At 37.5% G+C, this 18,201-nt stretch overlaps 1 protein-coding gene across 1 annotated transcript; it reads right to left on the bottom strand.

Annotated features, from left to right (window-relative positions):
- Nucleotides 1–14,111: 14,111 nt before the first annotated feature.
- LOC115980963 lies at nucleotides 14,112–15,516 on the bottom strand. Its single transcript, XM_031103158.1, has 4 exons — nucleotides 15,328–15,516; nucleotides 14,570–15,214; nucleotides 14,288–14,416; nucleotides 14,112–14,180 (listed from the first exon to the last, which is right to left on the bottom strand). The coding sequence occupies exons 1-4, from the start codon at nucleotides 15,514–15,516 to the stop codon at nucleotides 14,112–14,114; spliced, it is 1,032 nt and encodes a 343-aa protein (XP_030959018.1).
- Nucleotides 15,517–18,201: the final 2,685 nt, after the last annotated feature.

Below are 18,201 nucleotides of genomic sequence, written 5' to 3'. Positions count from 1 at the left end.
AGACATCCAGAACTTTTCAGAAATATAAATTTTGAAGAAAACAAAGCTCGGAAAGGCCTCCAAACAGCTGCACGAATTTCGGACTAGAAATTGAAAAAAAGATAAAATAGCCTGATGGGGTGGCAAAAGTGGGAGGCTATGTGTTATATACTATGGTACACTACACATAGCTGCCCCTCACCTTGGGTAACTATGTGTAGTGTACCATGGTACACTGCACATAGCCTCCTATTCCATTGACTCTCCTATAAATACCCCTTCATTTTTTTGTGAAAAATATGAAGAAAAAGTGGGAAATCCTTGGGAGAAAAAGAAAAAGAAAAATAGAGTGAAAAGAGTGGGAAAATTCTAGAAAAATCCTTAGAAATTCTGAAAAATTTCTCTCTCCTCTTTTTAGGAAACCCATCACAAAAAAAGACTTCCATTTTTACTTGTAATATGTTTTTTGTGCACAAGCTTGTAGGGATGGGATAGTTTTTCTATATCCATACCCATCCCATTTTCTTTACTCTCTCATGTAAACATCATCCATTTATATATATGAAGCTCTTTTACTTATGTATCTCTTTATTTTACTTGCTTTAAATTCCAAGCTTTATATTATTATGTATACATCTCTTTATCCTTTATGCCTCTATTATTTGTTGTTGGTTGTGATGTTATGATTATATTCCTAGATGGGTATTGAACCATCTCCTAGCCTAATATGGGAAGTACCCTTAGGGGGAAAAATCTCATTCTCTTCTAGGCATCTAGGAATTTTTATGTTCTTGCTTATATATATGTTGTTAGCCATTTAATTTTTTCTATTCCCCCATCCCCCTTTACTTTAATGTCATCTATTTTATTTCAAGAACTTCCCCTTCCCCTTTATTTTAATACCATCCCTTTTATTTTCAAGAACTTCCCTCTCCCCTTTATTTTAATGTCATCCCTTTTATTTTCAAGCTTTTCCGCTCCCCTTTTATTTATTGCACTCTTTACTATCTAGACACCTAAAGAAAAAAGATTTTTTACCCATCCCTTTTAAATGAGTCTTAAACCCCAAATAAAGCACAATATGGGTATGTCATCTTAAAAGTAGTTAATGGCTTAGAACTCTCATCTTTTTTTGATGAAGAACCCATAGGACTTGAAAGAGATTAAGACTTATTTAAGAGGGATCCTAAAAAATAAACCCTTTTAATAAACCTTTACTATTATTGTCATTTAAATTTCAGGCTTTTTACCACCGCACACCCTTGGTGCGATGGTCACTTCACAAGTATAAGTGTTTGTGGAGTGTGGGGGGCAAGGGTCGGGGTTTAAGTCTTTAGGAGAGAGTTTCACACACATATATACTCAGATTAGGCTAGAGTAGAATTCTATCTTGTATCAAAAAAAAAAAAAAAAAATTTCAAGCGTTTTACTTTTAATGTCATTTAAATTCTAGAACTTTATTTTTAATATCATTTAAATTCCAGCACTTAATTTTAACGTCATTTAAATTTTAGCACTTTATTTTTCTTACTTTTAATTTCCAGCACTTATTTTATTTGTCTTTAAATTTATAGCACTCTTATTGTTGTTGTTCTTTACGTTTCTCATCAATCCATAGACTAATATTCTTAGGTAAAACAAATTCTTTACATGCTTTTTCCAAGGACATGGTTTTCAAAAAAAATTCTTTTTCTTCCCTTTTCAAAAGATGTTCTTTTTAAAATGAGGTCTTTTTCAAAAAAAGAGTTGGTGAATGAAAATTAATGATCGTCATCGAGTGATTTTCAAGAACAGAATTAAACGAGCTTGGCTGAATCAAATTCTAGAGAGGAGTTAGGGATCACCATCCTAACTCCAAAAAAAGGCAAGCACGATGCACTAAGCATAGAATAGTCAAACCTCGGTTTAAATGAGCACAGTCAAATCAAACCCTCATAAGATTAAACGAGCACGGTCGAATCAAATCTCGAAAGACATACAAGATTAAGCGAGCACGGTTGGATTAAATCCTAGAAAGAATTATGGACTGCCGTTAGATAATTCTTAGAAGGCAAGCACAACGCATAGAGTGCAGAATACTTAAGCCCCAAAACTAAATGAGCATGGTCGAATCAAACCCTCATGAGATTAAATAAGCATGGTTAAATCAAACCTTGAACAAAGATGAAAACCAGAGATTGGCTTCAAATGATTTTCAAGAATAGGACTAAACAAGTCGAATCAAGTTTTGTGAAGAATTATGGACCTTTGTTAGATAATTCTTGGAAGGCAAGCACGACACATAGGGCACAGAATACTCAAGCCTCGAATTAAACAAGCACGGTCAAATCAAACCCTTATGAGATTATATGAGCATGGTCGAATAAAATCTTGAAAGACATACAAGATTAAGTGAGCACGGTTGGATCAAATCCTAGAAAGAATTATGGACTGCCATTAGATAATTCTTGGAAGGCAAGCATGATGCATAAAGCGCAGAATACTTAAGCCTCAGACTAAATGAGCACAGTCGAATTGAACCCTCATGAGATTAAATAAGCACGATCAAATCAAACCTTGAACAAAGATGAAAACCAAAGATTGGCTTCAAATGATTTTTAAGAATAAGACTAAAAAAGCACAGTCGAATTAGGTTTTGTGAAGAATTATGGACCTTTGTTAGATAATTCTTGGAAGGCAAGCACGACGCATAGGGCGCATAATACTCAAGCCCCGAATTAAATGAGCATGGTCAAATCAAACCTTCATGAGATTAAACGAGCATGGTTGAATCAAACCTCGAAAGATAGATATTTTGATAAAAATTGGTTATTTTGAGATAAAAACTAGGATTAATGAGCACGGTCGAATCAAACCCTAGGAGATAAGAGGAAAGAGTATGCTAGGTAAAGATCATGCATGATACGCATTAGGTAGTAAGGTTAAACATACATACTTGTTTGTTTGTATCACCATTTAATCTCGACTCAATGACTAATTTCTCATAATCTGGTCTATAGGTTTTTTGTGGCCATGACAAAAGGATGTTGGTTTTGCAACAAAGTCTTTCGGCTATGGTTCTCTCTTCATGTGAGCTTGTATTACATTTGATCAAGGTGGCATATTGCTCTTTTTGAAAGATTTTTAGTGGTCTCATGACATGTGACCACTAAAAATCTGCCTCAGTATGGATCTAAAATATCTGAACTTTTCACCAAGTATGTTCATTGGGGAACACTGTCTTCTATAAGTGGAGTTAGGCAAAGCCTATCAGGTCGAGTTTGAACATCTCCTTTTTCTTTCCTTTTTTTGTTTCTTTTTCATTCATTTTTTTTCTTTTTGGAAACTAGTGCCTTTTGTGCTAAGGACATTGAAGGAAGGGAACCCCTTATCACGAGGGCTTAAAGGACAATGCCTTTTGTATGACATTTGTGTGAAAGAGTTTCAACGAGAGAAACATGTCCAAAGACTACCTAAAGGCGAGGGGAGTTCCAACGAATGAAATGAGTCCAAAGACTATTCGAAGGTGATAGAGGTTTCAACAAGAGAAATGAGCCCAAAGACTACTTGAAGGTGAAAGTGTTTCAACAAGAGAAACGAGCTTGAAGATTACCTGAAGGTGAGAGAGGTTTCAATGAGAGAAATGTGTCCAAAGACTAGCTAAAGGCGAGGGGAGTTCTAGCAAAAGAAATTTTTTTAGGCTACTTAAAGCTGAGGGTGTTTCAAAGAAAGAAACAAGTCTGAAGACTACCCGAAGGTGAAAGTGTTTCAATGAGAGAAATAAGCCTAAAGACTACCCGAAGGTGAGAGAAGTTTCAACGAGAGAAACATGTTTAAAGATTACCTGAAGGCTAGAAAGCACGGACGCGGCTGGGAGGGTGTCGCACCTGTCCGACGCGGTTGATCGCGCGTCGGTGCCGCGTCTGAGTTTTTTTTTTTTTTTCTTTCTCAGATTCGTGTTGACTCGGCTCGATTCGCGCCGACGCAACTCGATTCGCGCCGAATCGGCTTCAATTCGTGCCGAACTAGGCTAATTCGGCCAAAATTGGGCCGTATCGGCCGGCGATCGATACGGCCGAAACAGGCCGGAAACGACCGAAACAGGCCAAAATCGGCCTTGAGACTCGCCGTAGCAGTCGAAATTCTGACCTCAGATTTGTTTCTTGCCTTCTTCTTTCTTTGTTTTGTGAATCAAGGTATATTAATGTGTTTTTAAAGAATATTTTAATAGTAAAAATATATAGAAAATATAAATAAAAATATTTTTAATAATTTTTTAACCGCCGAGTCCCACCGCACCCGCACCTTACTTTTTCAAAAATTGTCGAGTCCCGCACCCGCACCCACACCCACACCCACACCCGCACCCTACTTTTTCAAAAATTGTCGAGTCCCGCACCCGCACCCGCACCCACACCCACACCTGCACCCACACTCGAGTCCCGAAACGCACCTGTGCTTCATAGCCTGAAGGTAAGGAGTTTGCTGGTTGTGCTGAATCATTGAGACACTAACCAAGGCTTAAAAGAACTAGAGAATTGCCCTATTATGGGCTCTTTAGGCTCCTGGATTTGTTGAATTCTAGATTCAGTGCTTTGGGTAGATCCCCCCTAGAAATGATGACACTATTGGTTATAATTGCACAAAAATTGTCTCGATGCTGTGTTCTGTGCGGTCGTGATGAATTGTGCATGCTTGGCACCTATTCAGGTTCTCACGAGGAGAGATTTCTCCTTCTTCTAGTGGATATCTTGAATTGCACTGGATAAAGGGAACGCCATCCACGGCTTGAAAATATCATAAATAAATCTGCCCTAGTAGCATGATTAAGACTAGGGCCAGACTTTGGGCAATAGGGGTCATGTTTAAAGTATGACTTAGGCATCCTCAGTTGGGATGAGTTTGAGAGACTCGGAAAGTATTTAAGGTAATGTTGCTTGAACGAAATTTAAAGCCTGGGGTTGAGCACTTGAATCTTTTGGGTTCAGGTCTTTTCAAGATGCCTGGTAATAATTGAGAAAGGCTTGTATAAGCTATTGCAATCTTAAAAACCCATTTTTTCCTAGAAATTCCTCAGGAAGAAACAAATAACCCACAAGGATTTTCTAAACTTGAAAAGTTTGGAGGATCTGAAATCCTTGCCATTTGAAACCTTTGAAGGTCATCATTTTTCCCTTCTGTTTCAGTTGGTTCTAAAAACTAGGTTCGAAATTTGGAAATTCATTCATGATCATGAAAATTTGGTTGAATGCATGTACCACAAGAGAAGCTTGACAAGGCCATGTTTCCTATGTGGTTTATGCATGTATGTGCTCAATGGCTACCACTTATCTTGAATAGGAAACATATTCATAAGGAAGAATATTTTTTTAGCAAAGATTTTATGCTTATCAAATGCATGGGTGTCCCTTTTTTTTTTTAAGAGAAAAAAAAAATCTTTAGGTTCGATGTAAGGGTTAGGAGAGAACCCTACCCTTTTTAAGGCATGATGCCTTAACACATGCCGATAATTTTCTGTCATTATTGATTGACCAAGTGTTCAATGTACTAGGACCAATTGATCCTCAATGATCAGTGAGGTCTTTTGTTAGGTTATAACGTGGCCTTGGGATTAATTGGGTGCTTGAAAAGAAGGATATCAGGCTCAAAATTTTTTACATGTGGGTGATTCCTTGGCATAAGCTCCATAGACTAAGTAGTCGCTCTCAATCAGGAAGGACTTTCTTAGGACTGTAATAAAAGGATATGGTCTTCCTAGGCTTAAAGGAGGATATTTTTGGCTATAAAATTCTTTGAAGGGTTTCCTAAAGTCAAGGATTACACTTCGTTGAGAACCATTTTGGTTACCTCTCATGCTTAGCTATATCCACAATTTGAGTCCATCTCTTGAACTTTGCCCATTTTCATATTTTTGGCCTTTCATCTGATTTTTCTTTTGCCCATGTCTCTTGACTGTTTTGGGTTGAAGTTTTTCTTTTTCCATCTCTTTGCTTTGGGCTTTATTTGACTTGATTGGCCCATGACTTTTTCATTTGAATGATTTGGGCTCTTTTCTCATAATTATTATTGTGATGCCCCAATTTGATTGATTGTGTGATGTGTGTGGGGTGTGTGATGAGTCCCACATCGGGTATTTACTAAGTTGAACTGGGCTTTATTAACAACTGCAAGGAGCCTCAATTGTGACTAGTCCTTTTGAGGTATAGCGCAAATGTGGCTAGCGCTTTTCCTTGGGTCGTTACATATATTAAAAGGAGAAGAGAGTGAGAAAAGAACAAGCAAAGGAAATCTTCCTGCTATTTTGTGGCTGATCTTTTGAAAACTCATTGATAGTTTTGCCTATATAGTCGACCTACCTAAGGTTAGTTTGATATGTAGGAGATTCTCATAGGTTTAATTATTGAATGATAGTTTACTACATGCTTTATTCAAAATTTGGAGTGCTTTTTAGGGAATTGGAAATTGCAGAACTTTATTTAGGGGTTAAGGTTTGATGTTAGAGCTATGATCCCTTGATTTTAGTTTATATGGAGTAAGGAAATATACAGAAAGTTCGTAGTGTGAAGGAAAAATTAATTTATTGTTATTGTAGTTCACATTATATTATATGTTATTATATAAATTCTGAGGGTGTTTAAAGAATTCAGTAATATATCGATGGACTTCCTTGGATTCTATTTTTAAGGACCGACCTTCTTTTGGATCATTGTTCTTGTTAGGGTTGACCTACTTGGATTACCATAGCCTAATTTATGTGTGAGGTAGTCCCTAAATGTTTTTGAGACATGTTCTGTTACTTAGAAGTTTGAGGTCCTCAATTTCTTTCAATGGACTTAGAGTATTGTTTAATATCTTGGGGAAATAAGTTTTGATGCCAGAAATGTAATTCTTTGTAACTGATAAGAGTTAATGGATTGGCTCAATAGAAAATGAAGCGGATAGAACACAAGTAGATGGTAGTACTAAATTGGACTAGTGAACCATATTTTTTGATTGGATATTGAAGGAGTTGGGATGGCAAGAGAGTTTATTTTGAAAGACTATTACAGTTTGAATTATAGTCAATTGTTGTACCTTTTGTTTTATATTGGCAGATGGTTAGTGATTATAAATTGCAGTGTACTCTTAAGTTCTAGACTGCTGGGACTATTATTTGCAAGGTTAAAAAAAAAAAAAAAGGGTTGAGATACTTCATGGACTATTCCCTTCTAGCCGATTTATACCTAGAGATTTGTTATCATAATAGGCAACGTAATTATAGGGAACCTAGCTCATCAATGAGTTCTAGCCCAAGTATCATTTGGAGATTAAAGGTGAATAAATGTTGCTTATTTGAGAAGATAAATTATGGTTAAGATAGAGGTTCTATGAAAGACCTTATATCAATGCTCAATTGATTATTTATGGAGATTTTGAAATTTCTTTTTGTACAAAACTTGAGGAAGAAAAGATGTAGTGATATACGCATATGTTGTAAATTAGTTTTGAACTTAGGAAGGATTGGAACTTTGGATGCACTACTTAATTTTGAGGTATAGAATTAAATGGATGCTAGCATTCAATAGTCTATGGTGAATCTCAAAATTGTGGATTTCCCTTGTTGTAATTTTTGGAGACTAATTAGGCCTTGGAATTTTGTTGAAATTAATAATTGATGGAAAATCAGTTATTGGGGTTAATCTAAATGAATGGGCCTTGGAAATTTTATTCATATTGAAAGGAACTTAGAGAGCTATTTAGACTAGAGATATGTATATCTTTAAAGAATCTTATATTGTTCGTAATATGGTTGTTCTTAAACTATGGGTAATTGAGTAAGAGATTTTATAGTGGTACTGTATTATGCAGTGGAAGCGTGATAAATTGGTTCAGTTTGTGATGAATTCAGAGGACTGAATTCTTATAAGTGGGGGAGATTGTGATGCCCCAATTTGATTGATTGTGTGATGTGTGTGGGTGTGTGATGAGTCCCACATCGGGTATTTACTGGGTTGAACTGGGCTTTATTAACAACTGTAAGGAGCCTCAATTGTGACTAGTCCTTTTGAGGTACAACGCAGATGTGGCTAGCGCTTTTTCTTGGGTTGTTACAATTATTTTTTAATTAAGGGCCCATTTGATGGACTCAAATATTGGTGGTCACCTAGCATGAGATTCTTGTAACCATCTAACCTACCCTAGTGCGGGGGGTAATCCTTGACTGAGATAAATAAGAAAAGAATTCAATAGGCTTAACTAGGCTAGGAATGGATATTTCTCTACAAGTGGGATGGTAGTGAAATGAATGCCTTTCTTTGTCATCTTGCGCGCTTACTTTTGAGCCTAAGGAGCTTAAGTGCTAAATTATAATTTTGGTTAATTTTTGAAAAAAAATATTTTCTTTTTGGCTCAAGGGGTCTATCAAGCGATATAACTATTTGGATAGCTGAAACAAATGCCCCCGTCGTTTCAGAACCAATCATTTGGTCAATGAAGCTTGAACATATGGTTATTCACTGATTTAGGGTCCATACCAATTTTGGGTAAGGCCTCCCCAAAAGGTTGATTGTTAATATGAGAATTGAATATGAAACTTTGCAAAAGTGGTGAATATTTCATGAATGCAAGGTTTTTGAGATGGGATATCATGATGTGAGTGTTTGGGGATCACATACCCCTGATCCCTGGTAAGGGATAGCCACTTCACTCAAACAACTCTTTCCCCACAAAAGGAGTTTTGGCATTGACTTGGCACTTTGAAAAGAATTTAAAAACACAAATTTTCATGATTTGATGTTTTGATTTGAACCTTTATGCTTTGATATTCTTTTGAAGTAAACATTTTTGAGAAAAATGGACCAGACTACAACAAATTTAAGCCAACCGAAATGAGAAAAGGTTTTGTTGGGATAGTGTCTGGGATGAGGTGACAAGGCCAAACCTGGGTTTTTGTGCTATTTCAGGTCAAATTGATCAAAATGCCCCTGGTCAGCCCTAGGTTAACCAAAAGTTAAAGTTAGTCCACATCATCCCAAAACAACATTTTTCTTGTTTCTACATCAAACTCGAGTTATTTAGTGATTTTCCTCAACTTTGACCAAGTTTGACCTGAGGTTGACTATTAGGGGGACCGGAAACCCTAATTTTGATTCAACTGTTAGAATGGGTTGGGACCAGTGCCATTGTGAATATCATAAAAATCGTTTCCAACTACTGTTCTTGGGTTGAAATCAGAGTTAAAATGGTTGAGCTATCTAGAAAACCGTGCAAAGCGCATCAGCACGCTTCCCAAGGCCATAACTTTTTATCTGACCATTAGATTTTCAATTTCTTTAGTGTTCTGGAAACTAGACATCCAAAGCTTTTTAGGGAAACCAAGATTAGCTTAATCTAAGTCTGAAAAAATCTTAAAATATGCATATGAAATTGGACTTGGAAAAAGCTAGAATTGCTAATGTCAACAAGGGTGGCTGGCGGCCCTTGTTTGGCTAGCCACCATATAAGGTGCACTGGAAGTTGAAGGATCATTTCTCTCCCAAACACTATCAAACACCTTTTCTTTTTATAGCTTTTTCTTGTTCAATAACATGTTTTATTGCTTTCCCTAGCATGTTCTTGCTTCCTAGCATGTCGTTCTGGCTTTTTTTCCTTGCTTATGCCATGATTTATCGCTTTGATGTTGTTGGCCTAGCCTTCTTGGGCTTAGAGCCACATGCTTTTAGGCTCCTTGCCATGCTTATGATTAGATCTACATGCCTATGTGTTCTTTGCCATGGTTTTGCTTAGATGTACATTTTTATTCTTAGATCTATGTGTTTATGTGCTTTGTGCCATGCTTGTGTGCTTAGATCTACGTTGGTTACTATGCCATGTGCTTCTATAACCCTTTTGTCCCTTAATATCTCTATTTCTTGTGTTTTGGCTCTTATTAGTGGGGTGTAGATCTAGATCATGTGGTCTAGGCCTACATCCATACACCTAGGCCTATACCAAAGGGTTTGGATCATTTCCTTTGCATGTCTATGTTTGCTTGCTTGCTTTTGTGCTTTATCTCCATGCTTGCCTCTCTAGATATAGGTTTTGCCATGTTTTGTTCCCTCTGTGGGCTTGTGCTTGTCAGTCCTTAGGGCCACTTGCTTTGTGTGGTTCCATCCCTATTAGGGCTTGTTTGGATGTAACCACTTGTGAGATGCATCCCCATAATGCCGGTTTGCTTGATGCATACCCTTTCTCCACCCCGTGCGATGTTGCTTGCCATGCTTGTTTTGTGTCAACTGTTTGGCATTCTTCACTTTTATGCATCTTTGCATGCTTGCCAACATGTTCATACATGAGTCTGTGTGTCATCCATACTCCAATCCAATGGAACTATGGACCCTCGATCCAAACCTACATTTTTCCTCGTAGGACACCCCCCCTTTTGTTTGATAACATGTTTGTTTGCCTCTTTGTGTGCTTCACATGTTTGTTTGACCTCGTTTGGCATCTTTTGCTAGCTTGCCTTTTAGCATGCTTTCCTTCTATTTGTTTCTTTTCTTGCTTGCTAGTTTGTTTCCTTATTTTTTGCAAGTACATGCAAGGAGCGAGAACGCTTGAAGCGAGGGTACAACTTCCTAGGCATGAGCAAAAAGGGCAAGGATGCAAGCAAGAAGACGCAAGCCCACAAAGGGCGATGTTTAGTAGAATAGAGGCCTAGCCTTCCTGAGTGGTTATGTCTTTCTATCTCCCTCTCTAAAACCTCTTCTTTAGAGTATGTATTAGGGTTCCCCTTCACCTTTACCCATTTACTTTTCCTGCTCTTTGCTTGGGCCACGTTCCCTAGGTATGGCAATGTCCATTTTACATTTCTTGTACCTTGTTGGGTCATACCCTTGGAACGTTGGCAATGTCTGATTTACTTTCCCACATTATGTGGTTGCATTGTGCATGATGTATGTATATTTATATCTGCTTGTATATAGGTGACTGTGCACTTTGTATGATGGACTCTCATGGCTACATGAGTGACCCTCTCTAGTCATGAGAGCTCTTGACCTTATAGTGTGGGTATGTGCTCAAGGTGATTGCCGTAGGTGCATATTCATGCTATATTATGTGCACGATCATTACGGTGTGATTGTCTTGATCCATGTCACCAAGTGACATTGGTTTCCACATGTATGTGATGCGCATCAACATGCTTGATGCTTTGAAGGGCTTTGGCTCATCACAGTACGAGCATGTTGATACACACTGTATACATAGATACGAAATCCTACTGGTGCACTATAGCGCACAAAACATGAAACTTTGTCGGGTTTCTACTGTGAAATTGGGGCATCCCCAATGTCGTATTCTTATGTCGAAATCTTGGTGAGAATAGCGTTTTGTGTGCTATGACACATTTGAGGCGAAGTGCTACCAGATTTCTACCACAAAAATAAGGTGAAATGCTGTTGGATTTTCGCTTGGAAATTTGGCATCGACTCCAAACAAACTCGGGAAGTATCGATTGAGACCACACCCATTCCAAAACCAAACCTTGAATCCCAATATGTTTAAATCCCCGAAAGCTAATGCCAATAGCTTATTTTCAATTGCCAATGTCCTTAAATTATGATTTTACCCAAACAAAGGACTGTTTACGGACAGGCATTGTGGGGTGCTTAACACCTTTCCCACACGTAACTAGACTTTCGAATTCAAGAATCAAGATTTTTTACCCATCCGTATTAGATTAGGAAAAATGACCTTTTTCATAGTCTAGGATCGGTAATAAAATCAAATAGAGTCAGGTGACCCAATGATTGGTGGCGACTTCACTTACCTTTGGTAATTTTTTTTAAAATTGATTCATAGTCCAGTCACACACCCGAGGTACAACACACCTCCATATCATCAACTCTTGAACCAAGACATAGAGAGAGAAGGTGTGCAAGCATCGCCGTGATGGGTGGTCGAGCAACCATGAGGTGTCGACAGTCTCCAATGAATGGAATTCCCAATATCTAGAAGCTTTTACGAAAATCCACATAGGGGATGAAGGTCTCCACCTCATAAAGAAGCCTCAGATGCTTGACTCCATATTTGGCATACATCTTTTGGATGAAGATTTTCTCTGACTTGTGGTGAAAATTCTTGTGAAGTACAAGTAACCAACTTCATTTGTTGTACTTTTACTTCATATCAACCACTAGGATATCCTGTCAAGGAAACATGCCACATTAGGGACTTAAGAAAGGCAATATGAGAACAACAAGAAGGGATATTAATGCAACTCCCAGATATTTTTATGGGGCATTATCGCCTAGATGTTGAGCAAGCAACTCTGATTGTATCATCACATTGTTCAAAAATTTTGTAATCACTTTTCATTAAGGCATGCGATGCAAGTGACATCCCATTGGCTTGATTAAAGCATATTTCTGAAAAAGAAATGGAATTAAGTGGAGTTAGTGACATATCAAGACTAGTCCGAACTTGATAAAATTGGAAGTATTTTGGTCCTCATTTGTGACAAAATTTAATGCCTTTACTCTTCCACCATGGTTCACATGTTGGCGCTTATCATGAGCAAGTTCTGACATTGTATCGTTGAAGTAGCCGAAGTTGATTTTTCATGCATCCAAGAATTATCAGGTGAATTACCAAGGAAAATACTGTTGGGAATATTCCTGAAAGGGAAATAGACAAAGTTAGACAAAGACTTTGGTCATGGCAAGATCCGATAAAATTGCAAACTTTTCATATTTCTCCCTAAAGGAAGGCTTGGTTTGCCTTTTCCCATTATCAGTTTGGAAATCAAACTTCCAAGGAATGCTTCAAGCACGTTAAAGATCTTCTAATGGTCTTGCAAAAAAAATTGCGACTGTGGCACTTGCTAAAGCTCAAGATGCTATCGAGACTATTGTCCAAAAATCCATTTGAAGGGGAGAGACCGTGCGAAAAAGCTGCCCCATTGTGGCGTTTTCCATGGTCTCTCAATCACTTTCACAACTTGGTGAGATTTTTAACTAAAGGGTGTGAGGATTCACATATCAAGAAACCCAAAGACATCCTAGGATACTTGGAGAAAGAGAAAATTTTGTTTAGGAAGACCTGAAGGAACCACCTAGATTGGTCGAAGGAGAAAAGAAATTTAAGGACAACCTGAAGGAAAAAAAGATTTCTCCTAAAGGAAACCTGAAGGGACCACCTAGACTACCTGAAGGTGAAAGAGAATTTTGTCTAGGGGAAACCCGAAGGAACCACCTAATCTACCCGAAGGTGAAAGAAAGCTTTTTCTGAGGGAAACCTGAAGGAACCACCTAGACTACCCAAAGGCGAAAGAAGATTTTTTTTGGGGAATACCTGAAGGAAACACCTAGACTACCCAAGGTGAAAGAATATTTTTCTGGGGAATACCTGAAGGAAACACCAAATCTACCCGAAGGTGAAAGAATGCTTTATCTGAGAGAAACCTGAAGGAATCACCTACTGAGGCAAGTTGAAGAAAACCAAGTTCGAGCTGGTTGATCTTGCTCGAGAGATATTGGGTTCTTTTTACCCTTGTAGGATGCTTTGACAGGAGCTTAAAAGCTATACGGATCAACTCCAACTTCTGGCTAAATTCCTTTCCTAGACTTGCAGTAGCTAGTCTTCATGGATAATGTGGGGGCTGCACAATGGATTTTTAGTGGTCATATGGGAATGAGACCACTAAAAATATGACCCAGTAACATATTAAGAGCACTTAAAAGCTTAGCCTTCTTCCAGTCCATATGGACATCTTGTTGATCACTAATCTTACCAATTACTCTTTTAATGCCTCAACAAAATTGGCTACTACTCATGTTTGAGATAGGGAATCCAGGACCTTTGATGGCTTCCATAAAGGATATTGGTCGACATTGTTGGAGTAGACAACTCAAGTTATGCTTATCTTGCTTGATATTTGATAGGCCGAAGCAAGTTCCTGAAAAAGGAAATTCAAAAGAACCAAAATTAGCTAGGAATCTTTACCCTGAAAGGATTCGACAAAATTGGAAATACCTAGGCCCTCCTCCAATAGAGTGGCCTCATGCATCCTTTTAAATGTCCTTTCCCATGTTCAACATACATGTTTCATGTTGATTGATTGAGACGTTGCATCCACAAGGTAACCCAAAGTAGGTTTATTGCAATCTTTAACTCCTTGGAGTGAGTTCTTGAATGAGCTACTCATGGCTCGTGCATTCAGAAATTCTTCCACAAACTTCTGTTATGACCTCAACTGAGGTGAATTTCTGCAAAACGAAAGTGGACATGATTAGTAAAGGATTGTTGCCTAACTAGGATCTGATAAGATTGGAGATGCTTAGCCTCTTTCACTTGCATTTTCTCTTGGATTTACCACTGTTTGAGAGGGTAGTTTCCCTGAACTTTGTGCCTCTAGCCGACTAATTGCGGTTGCCATTTGGCCCATTTGATTTTCCAAACTTTGAATATTGGCCCTCACCTCTTGTTGAAATTGTTTCGTCTCCTGTTGAAATTGCAAAGTATTAGTGGCAAGAGACTTAACAATATCTTCTAAAGACATACCAGAATTAGAAGCTTGGCTCGGTTGTTGTCTAAGGGGGTATGGCTACTTATATTGCTGGCAAATTAGGTAGTTTTGAGTCACAGGCTGATTTACTTGTGGATTCCCATAGCTAAGATTAGGGTGATCCCTCCATCTCGAGTTGCATGTGCTTGAATAGGGATCATACTTCCTTTGCGGTTGTCCAGGAAAACCACCTACCATATTCACTTGCTCAATGGGTTCCTCTTGAAGAGTTGGGCACATATCAGTTGGATGTCCTACTACCAAACAAATCCCACAAACCTTCACTATTTGCATATTACGTACAGCCATTTGACGAACAAGAAAAGTTAGACTCACAATTTGTTGTTCAAGGGAGGAAATATTTACCTCATTAACATTCTTAGATGGAGGGTCAAGCCTAGTGCCAAATTGTTGAGAATTGGCTGCCATATTTGCAATCAAGTTTCTCACGACCTCGAAAGTTTTATCCACCAAAGCTCCTCCACTAGCTGCATCAATCATGCTCCTATCAGTGGGTAGAAGGCCCTTATAGAAATACTGGATAAGTAGTTGCGCACTAATTTGATGATGGGGGCAGCTTGCACATAATTTCTTGAAACGTTCCCAATATTCATGTAGGGACTCTCCGTTGTGTTGCCTTACACCACAAATTTCTTTTTGAATGTTGGCCTCCCTTGAAACTAGGAATATTTCTCCAAAAACAACCTCTTCATCTCGTTCCATGTTTTGATACTCCTGGAGGATAGATAATAGAGCCAATCCTTAGCCAAATCCTTCAAAGAAATCGGAAAGGCTCTTAATTTAATTTGATCTTCAGTCACCCCCGTGGGTTTCATACTTGTGCATACCACATGAAGCTCCTTTAGATGCTTTTGAGGATCTTCACCTGCAAGGCCATGAAAAGTGGGCAAGAGATGTATTAGTCCAAATTTTAATTCAAAAGTAGTAATAGCATCTAAAGTAGGGAATGTTATGCATAAGGGTTGTTGATTTAAATCAGGGGTAGCAAGCTCTTTCAAAGTTTGATTTCCGGCCATGACTTCCTCCTCTTCTAAATTAGAATTGCTAGCAAATAGAGAGAATCAAGAGCTAGATTGTGCTCTTCAGAATTTTTCCTAGCTTCCCTCCTTAACCTCTGCAAAGTTCTTTCTATTTCTGGATCGTACTGCAAACCACCTTGATTAGAAGATCGAGTTACAGTCATAAACAATCAAGGAAACTCGAATAAGCCATGAAAAAAAAAAAGGAAAAATCTAGAGTAATGAAAATAAATAAATAAATCTATGCTGAAACACAAAAAAAAAATAATAATAATAAAAATAAAATACAATAAAATAAAATGCCTAAAAACCCTAGAAAACAGTGGAATTTGGCCTTGAGAGAGTGGGGCTAGTAATCCTAAGGATTAACTAGTCTTGCTTAGAATGTCATTTACCTTCAAAAAACTATACTATCAAGATCTAATTCTACCGTAATAAGAATTCTGCCGAAATCGTAACCATCGAAAACTATAGTTTGTTTGTTTGTTTGTTTTTTTGTTTTGAAAATTTCAAGAATGAAATAAGGATCACAAGAAGCACAAAAATCAACTAGAATCACTCCCCGACAACGGTGCCAAAATTTGGTGTGCTGTTGCAGGCAACAAAAAATAAAACCTATACTCCTAAAAATACATGTAGTGGTGTGAGTAAGGATCGTTCCCATAGAGAGTATCTAGCCTAGTTTTGTGCTACATGAACAAGGATTGGGGGGGGGGGAGTTGAGTATAACGAAAACAATTTTAAGAAAAACAACTAAGGAACAACTCAAATTAAAATATCGAAATCAATCAAAAGAACAAATCTCGGTCTAAGTCAACATCCACCATCAGAATATTATAACTGATCATTGATGCAAGCATATATCAATTCATACTTTGAATATTCACCGTTGGAACTATTTTCCTATTTCTCCTTAGTCACAATTAATTAGAAAGCAAGCGATCTAATTAACCCTAACTACTAAACAACCCAAGACAAGCGCTAAAGGTTTAATCTAGTAGCAGCCTTAAGAATTCGAGAGATCGATGAAGCTAAACAACACAAGTACAAGTGGTTGCATTTAATTTAGTCGAGCGTTCTTCCTAAGATCTAATAATTTCTGACGCAGCAAATTATTAAATCTTAGTTGCTTCACAAATTAGAGAGATCAAACAATTACAGATTTGATATTTAACCTAGTAGTAGATTGCAACGAGTAATAAACTAGTAGGCCTCCTAGTAATTAAAAGAGACAATCATGAAAATAGGCACATAAGAACATCCGATATTCAAAGCATAAATTGAATAATAAAAACAATTTAGATCTCACGGTTTTATTGATTCCGAGGCTTCAATTTCCTTCGACCAAGTATAAAAGTTTAGCTAAGCAGGGCCATGACAGAAAACTCAAAGGAGAAGCTAGAGAAGAGGGGAGAGAGTGGCGTGTGTGTCCAAATCTGATTTCACCTCCCCCTTTTACATGTTAATTCCCCCTTTCCCAAGCCTACAAAATCTCCTAAAAATATTCTAAATAATAATATCAAAATTTGACTAATTAAGGAAAAATATTAAAAATAAAACAAAGTCCTAATATAACTAGGAAAGTGGTGTTTTTCAGCTGGAATTTTTTTGTACACCAGATCTGGAAGCTTCCGAAAATAAACCACAACAGATCCGCGTATTAAAATTTCATGCAAACGAACATTCCAGAATGTTAGCAGTGCAGTTGTGGCAACTTCAAGCCCGATTTTGACCTTGATGTGTCCTGTATCTCTCAAAATGCAAAACATGAAAGTTGTAGAGCTTTTTCTTGGAGTTCCATAGCATCTTGAAGCATCTCAATCGGAGCTCGGATGAGGGAGTTATGCCCAGATTTCGAAGCGATGTCAAAGTTGTCCAGAATCACCTAATTAACTTCGTTTTGCACTTAACACCTTCATTGCATCCTAAATCAAAATATAAGAATAATGAGTACATTTAGGCACCAAATAAGTATAAAAGACTAAACATTAAGGGAGAAAAATATGACAATTTGCATTCTCATCATGCATCAATCTTTTAGGATTGTAAACTGTAAAGATGTAGTTGTTTGTTGCACCTCCTCGACATCAACTTCTGCACACAGGTCCAAACTAATGTACAACTTAGTAGCATTTATTTGGGGGCATTTCCTGCATCCTATTAAACATTATCTTCACATGTTTGTCTTCTTTGATCACCATATACCTGTAATTTATCTGTTCATGGAGGACTTCTTATGGACAATGATAAATAATATTTATGTCATCAAAAGAAGGGTTCAAATGCAGTTCTTCCATAATTTTCATCTTCAAATCATTCAGGATCTTCAACTTACGACGTAGCACCATATAATAGTGCTTGATACCTGGGACCTTTAAATGTGAGTCTGTCAATATCGTTGGGATTGATAAGGGGTCCACCATAGTATATATTTATATCAATCATCTTTAGTTGTGATTGTGAACCTATTAGAGTCAAGTGTAATATGTTAGTTGTAACACCCAAACCCATACTAAGGATTTAGATGCATAACCTGTCTTATAAATAATCAAGAATAATATAATGGAACAAAGCATAATTAAATATCCACAAATAAATTTCAAACCATCAAAATCTTTCCTATGAAATCCATAAAAACAAAAGTTTAACAATATTGTCTCCAAATACAATCTCAAAGAGTTC

This window comes from Quercus lobata, chromosome 3, assembly GCF_001633185.2.
Source record: "Quercus lobata isolate SW786 chromosome 3, ValleyOak3.0 Primary Assembly, whole genome shotgun sequence".
Lineage (NCBI taxonomy): Eukaryota > Viridiplantae > Streptophyta > Magnoliopsida > Fagales > Fagaceae > Quercus > Quercus lobata.
The sequence above is the reverse complement of the archived record's forward strand: the minus strand, read 5'-3'. Positions and strand labels throughout refer to the sequence as shown.

Excerpts from the sequence above, each read along its gene's own strand:
- LOC115980963 (XM_031103158.1), bottom strand. The coding sequence starts at position 15,516 with ATGGCCGGAAATCAAACTTTGAAAGAGCTTGCTACCCCTGATTTAAAT. Across the intron at positions 15,215-15,327 it reads ATCTAAAGGAGCTTCATGTG|GAGTATCAAAACATGGAACG; the intron begins GTATGCACAAGT and ends TCTATCCTCCAG. Across the intron at positions 14,417-14,569 it reads TTAGCTATGGGAATCCACAA|GAGACGAAACAATTTCAACA; the intron begins GTAAATCAGCCT and ends CAATTTCAACAG.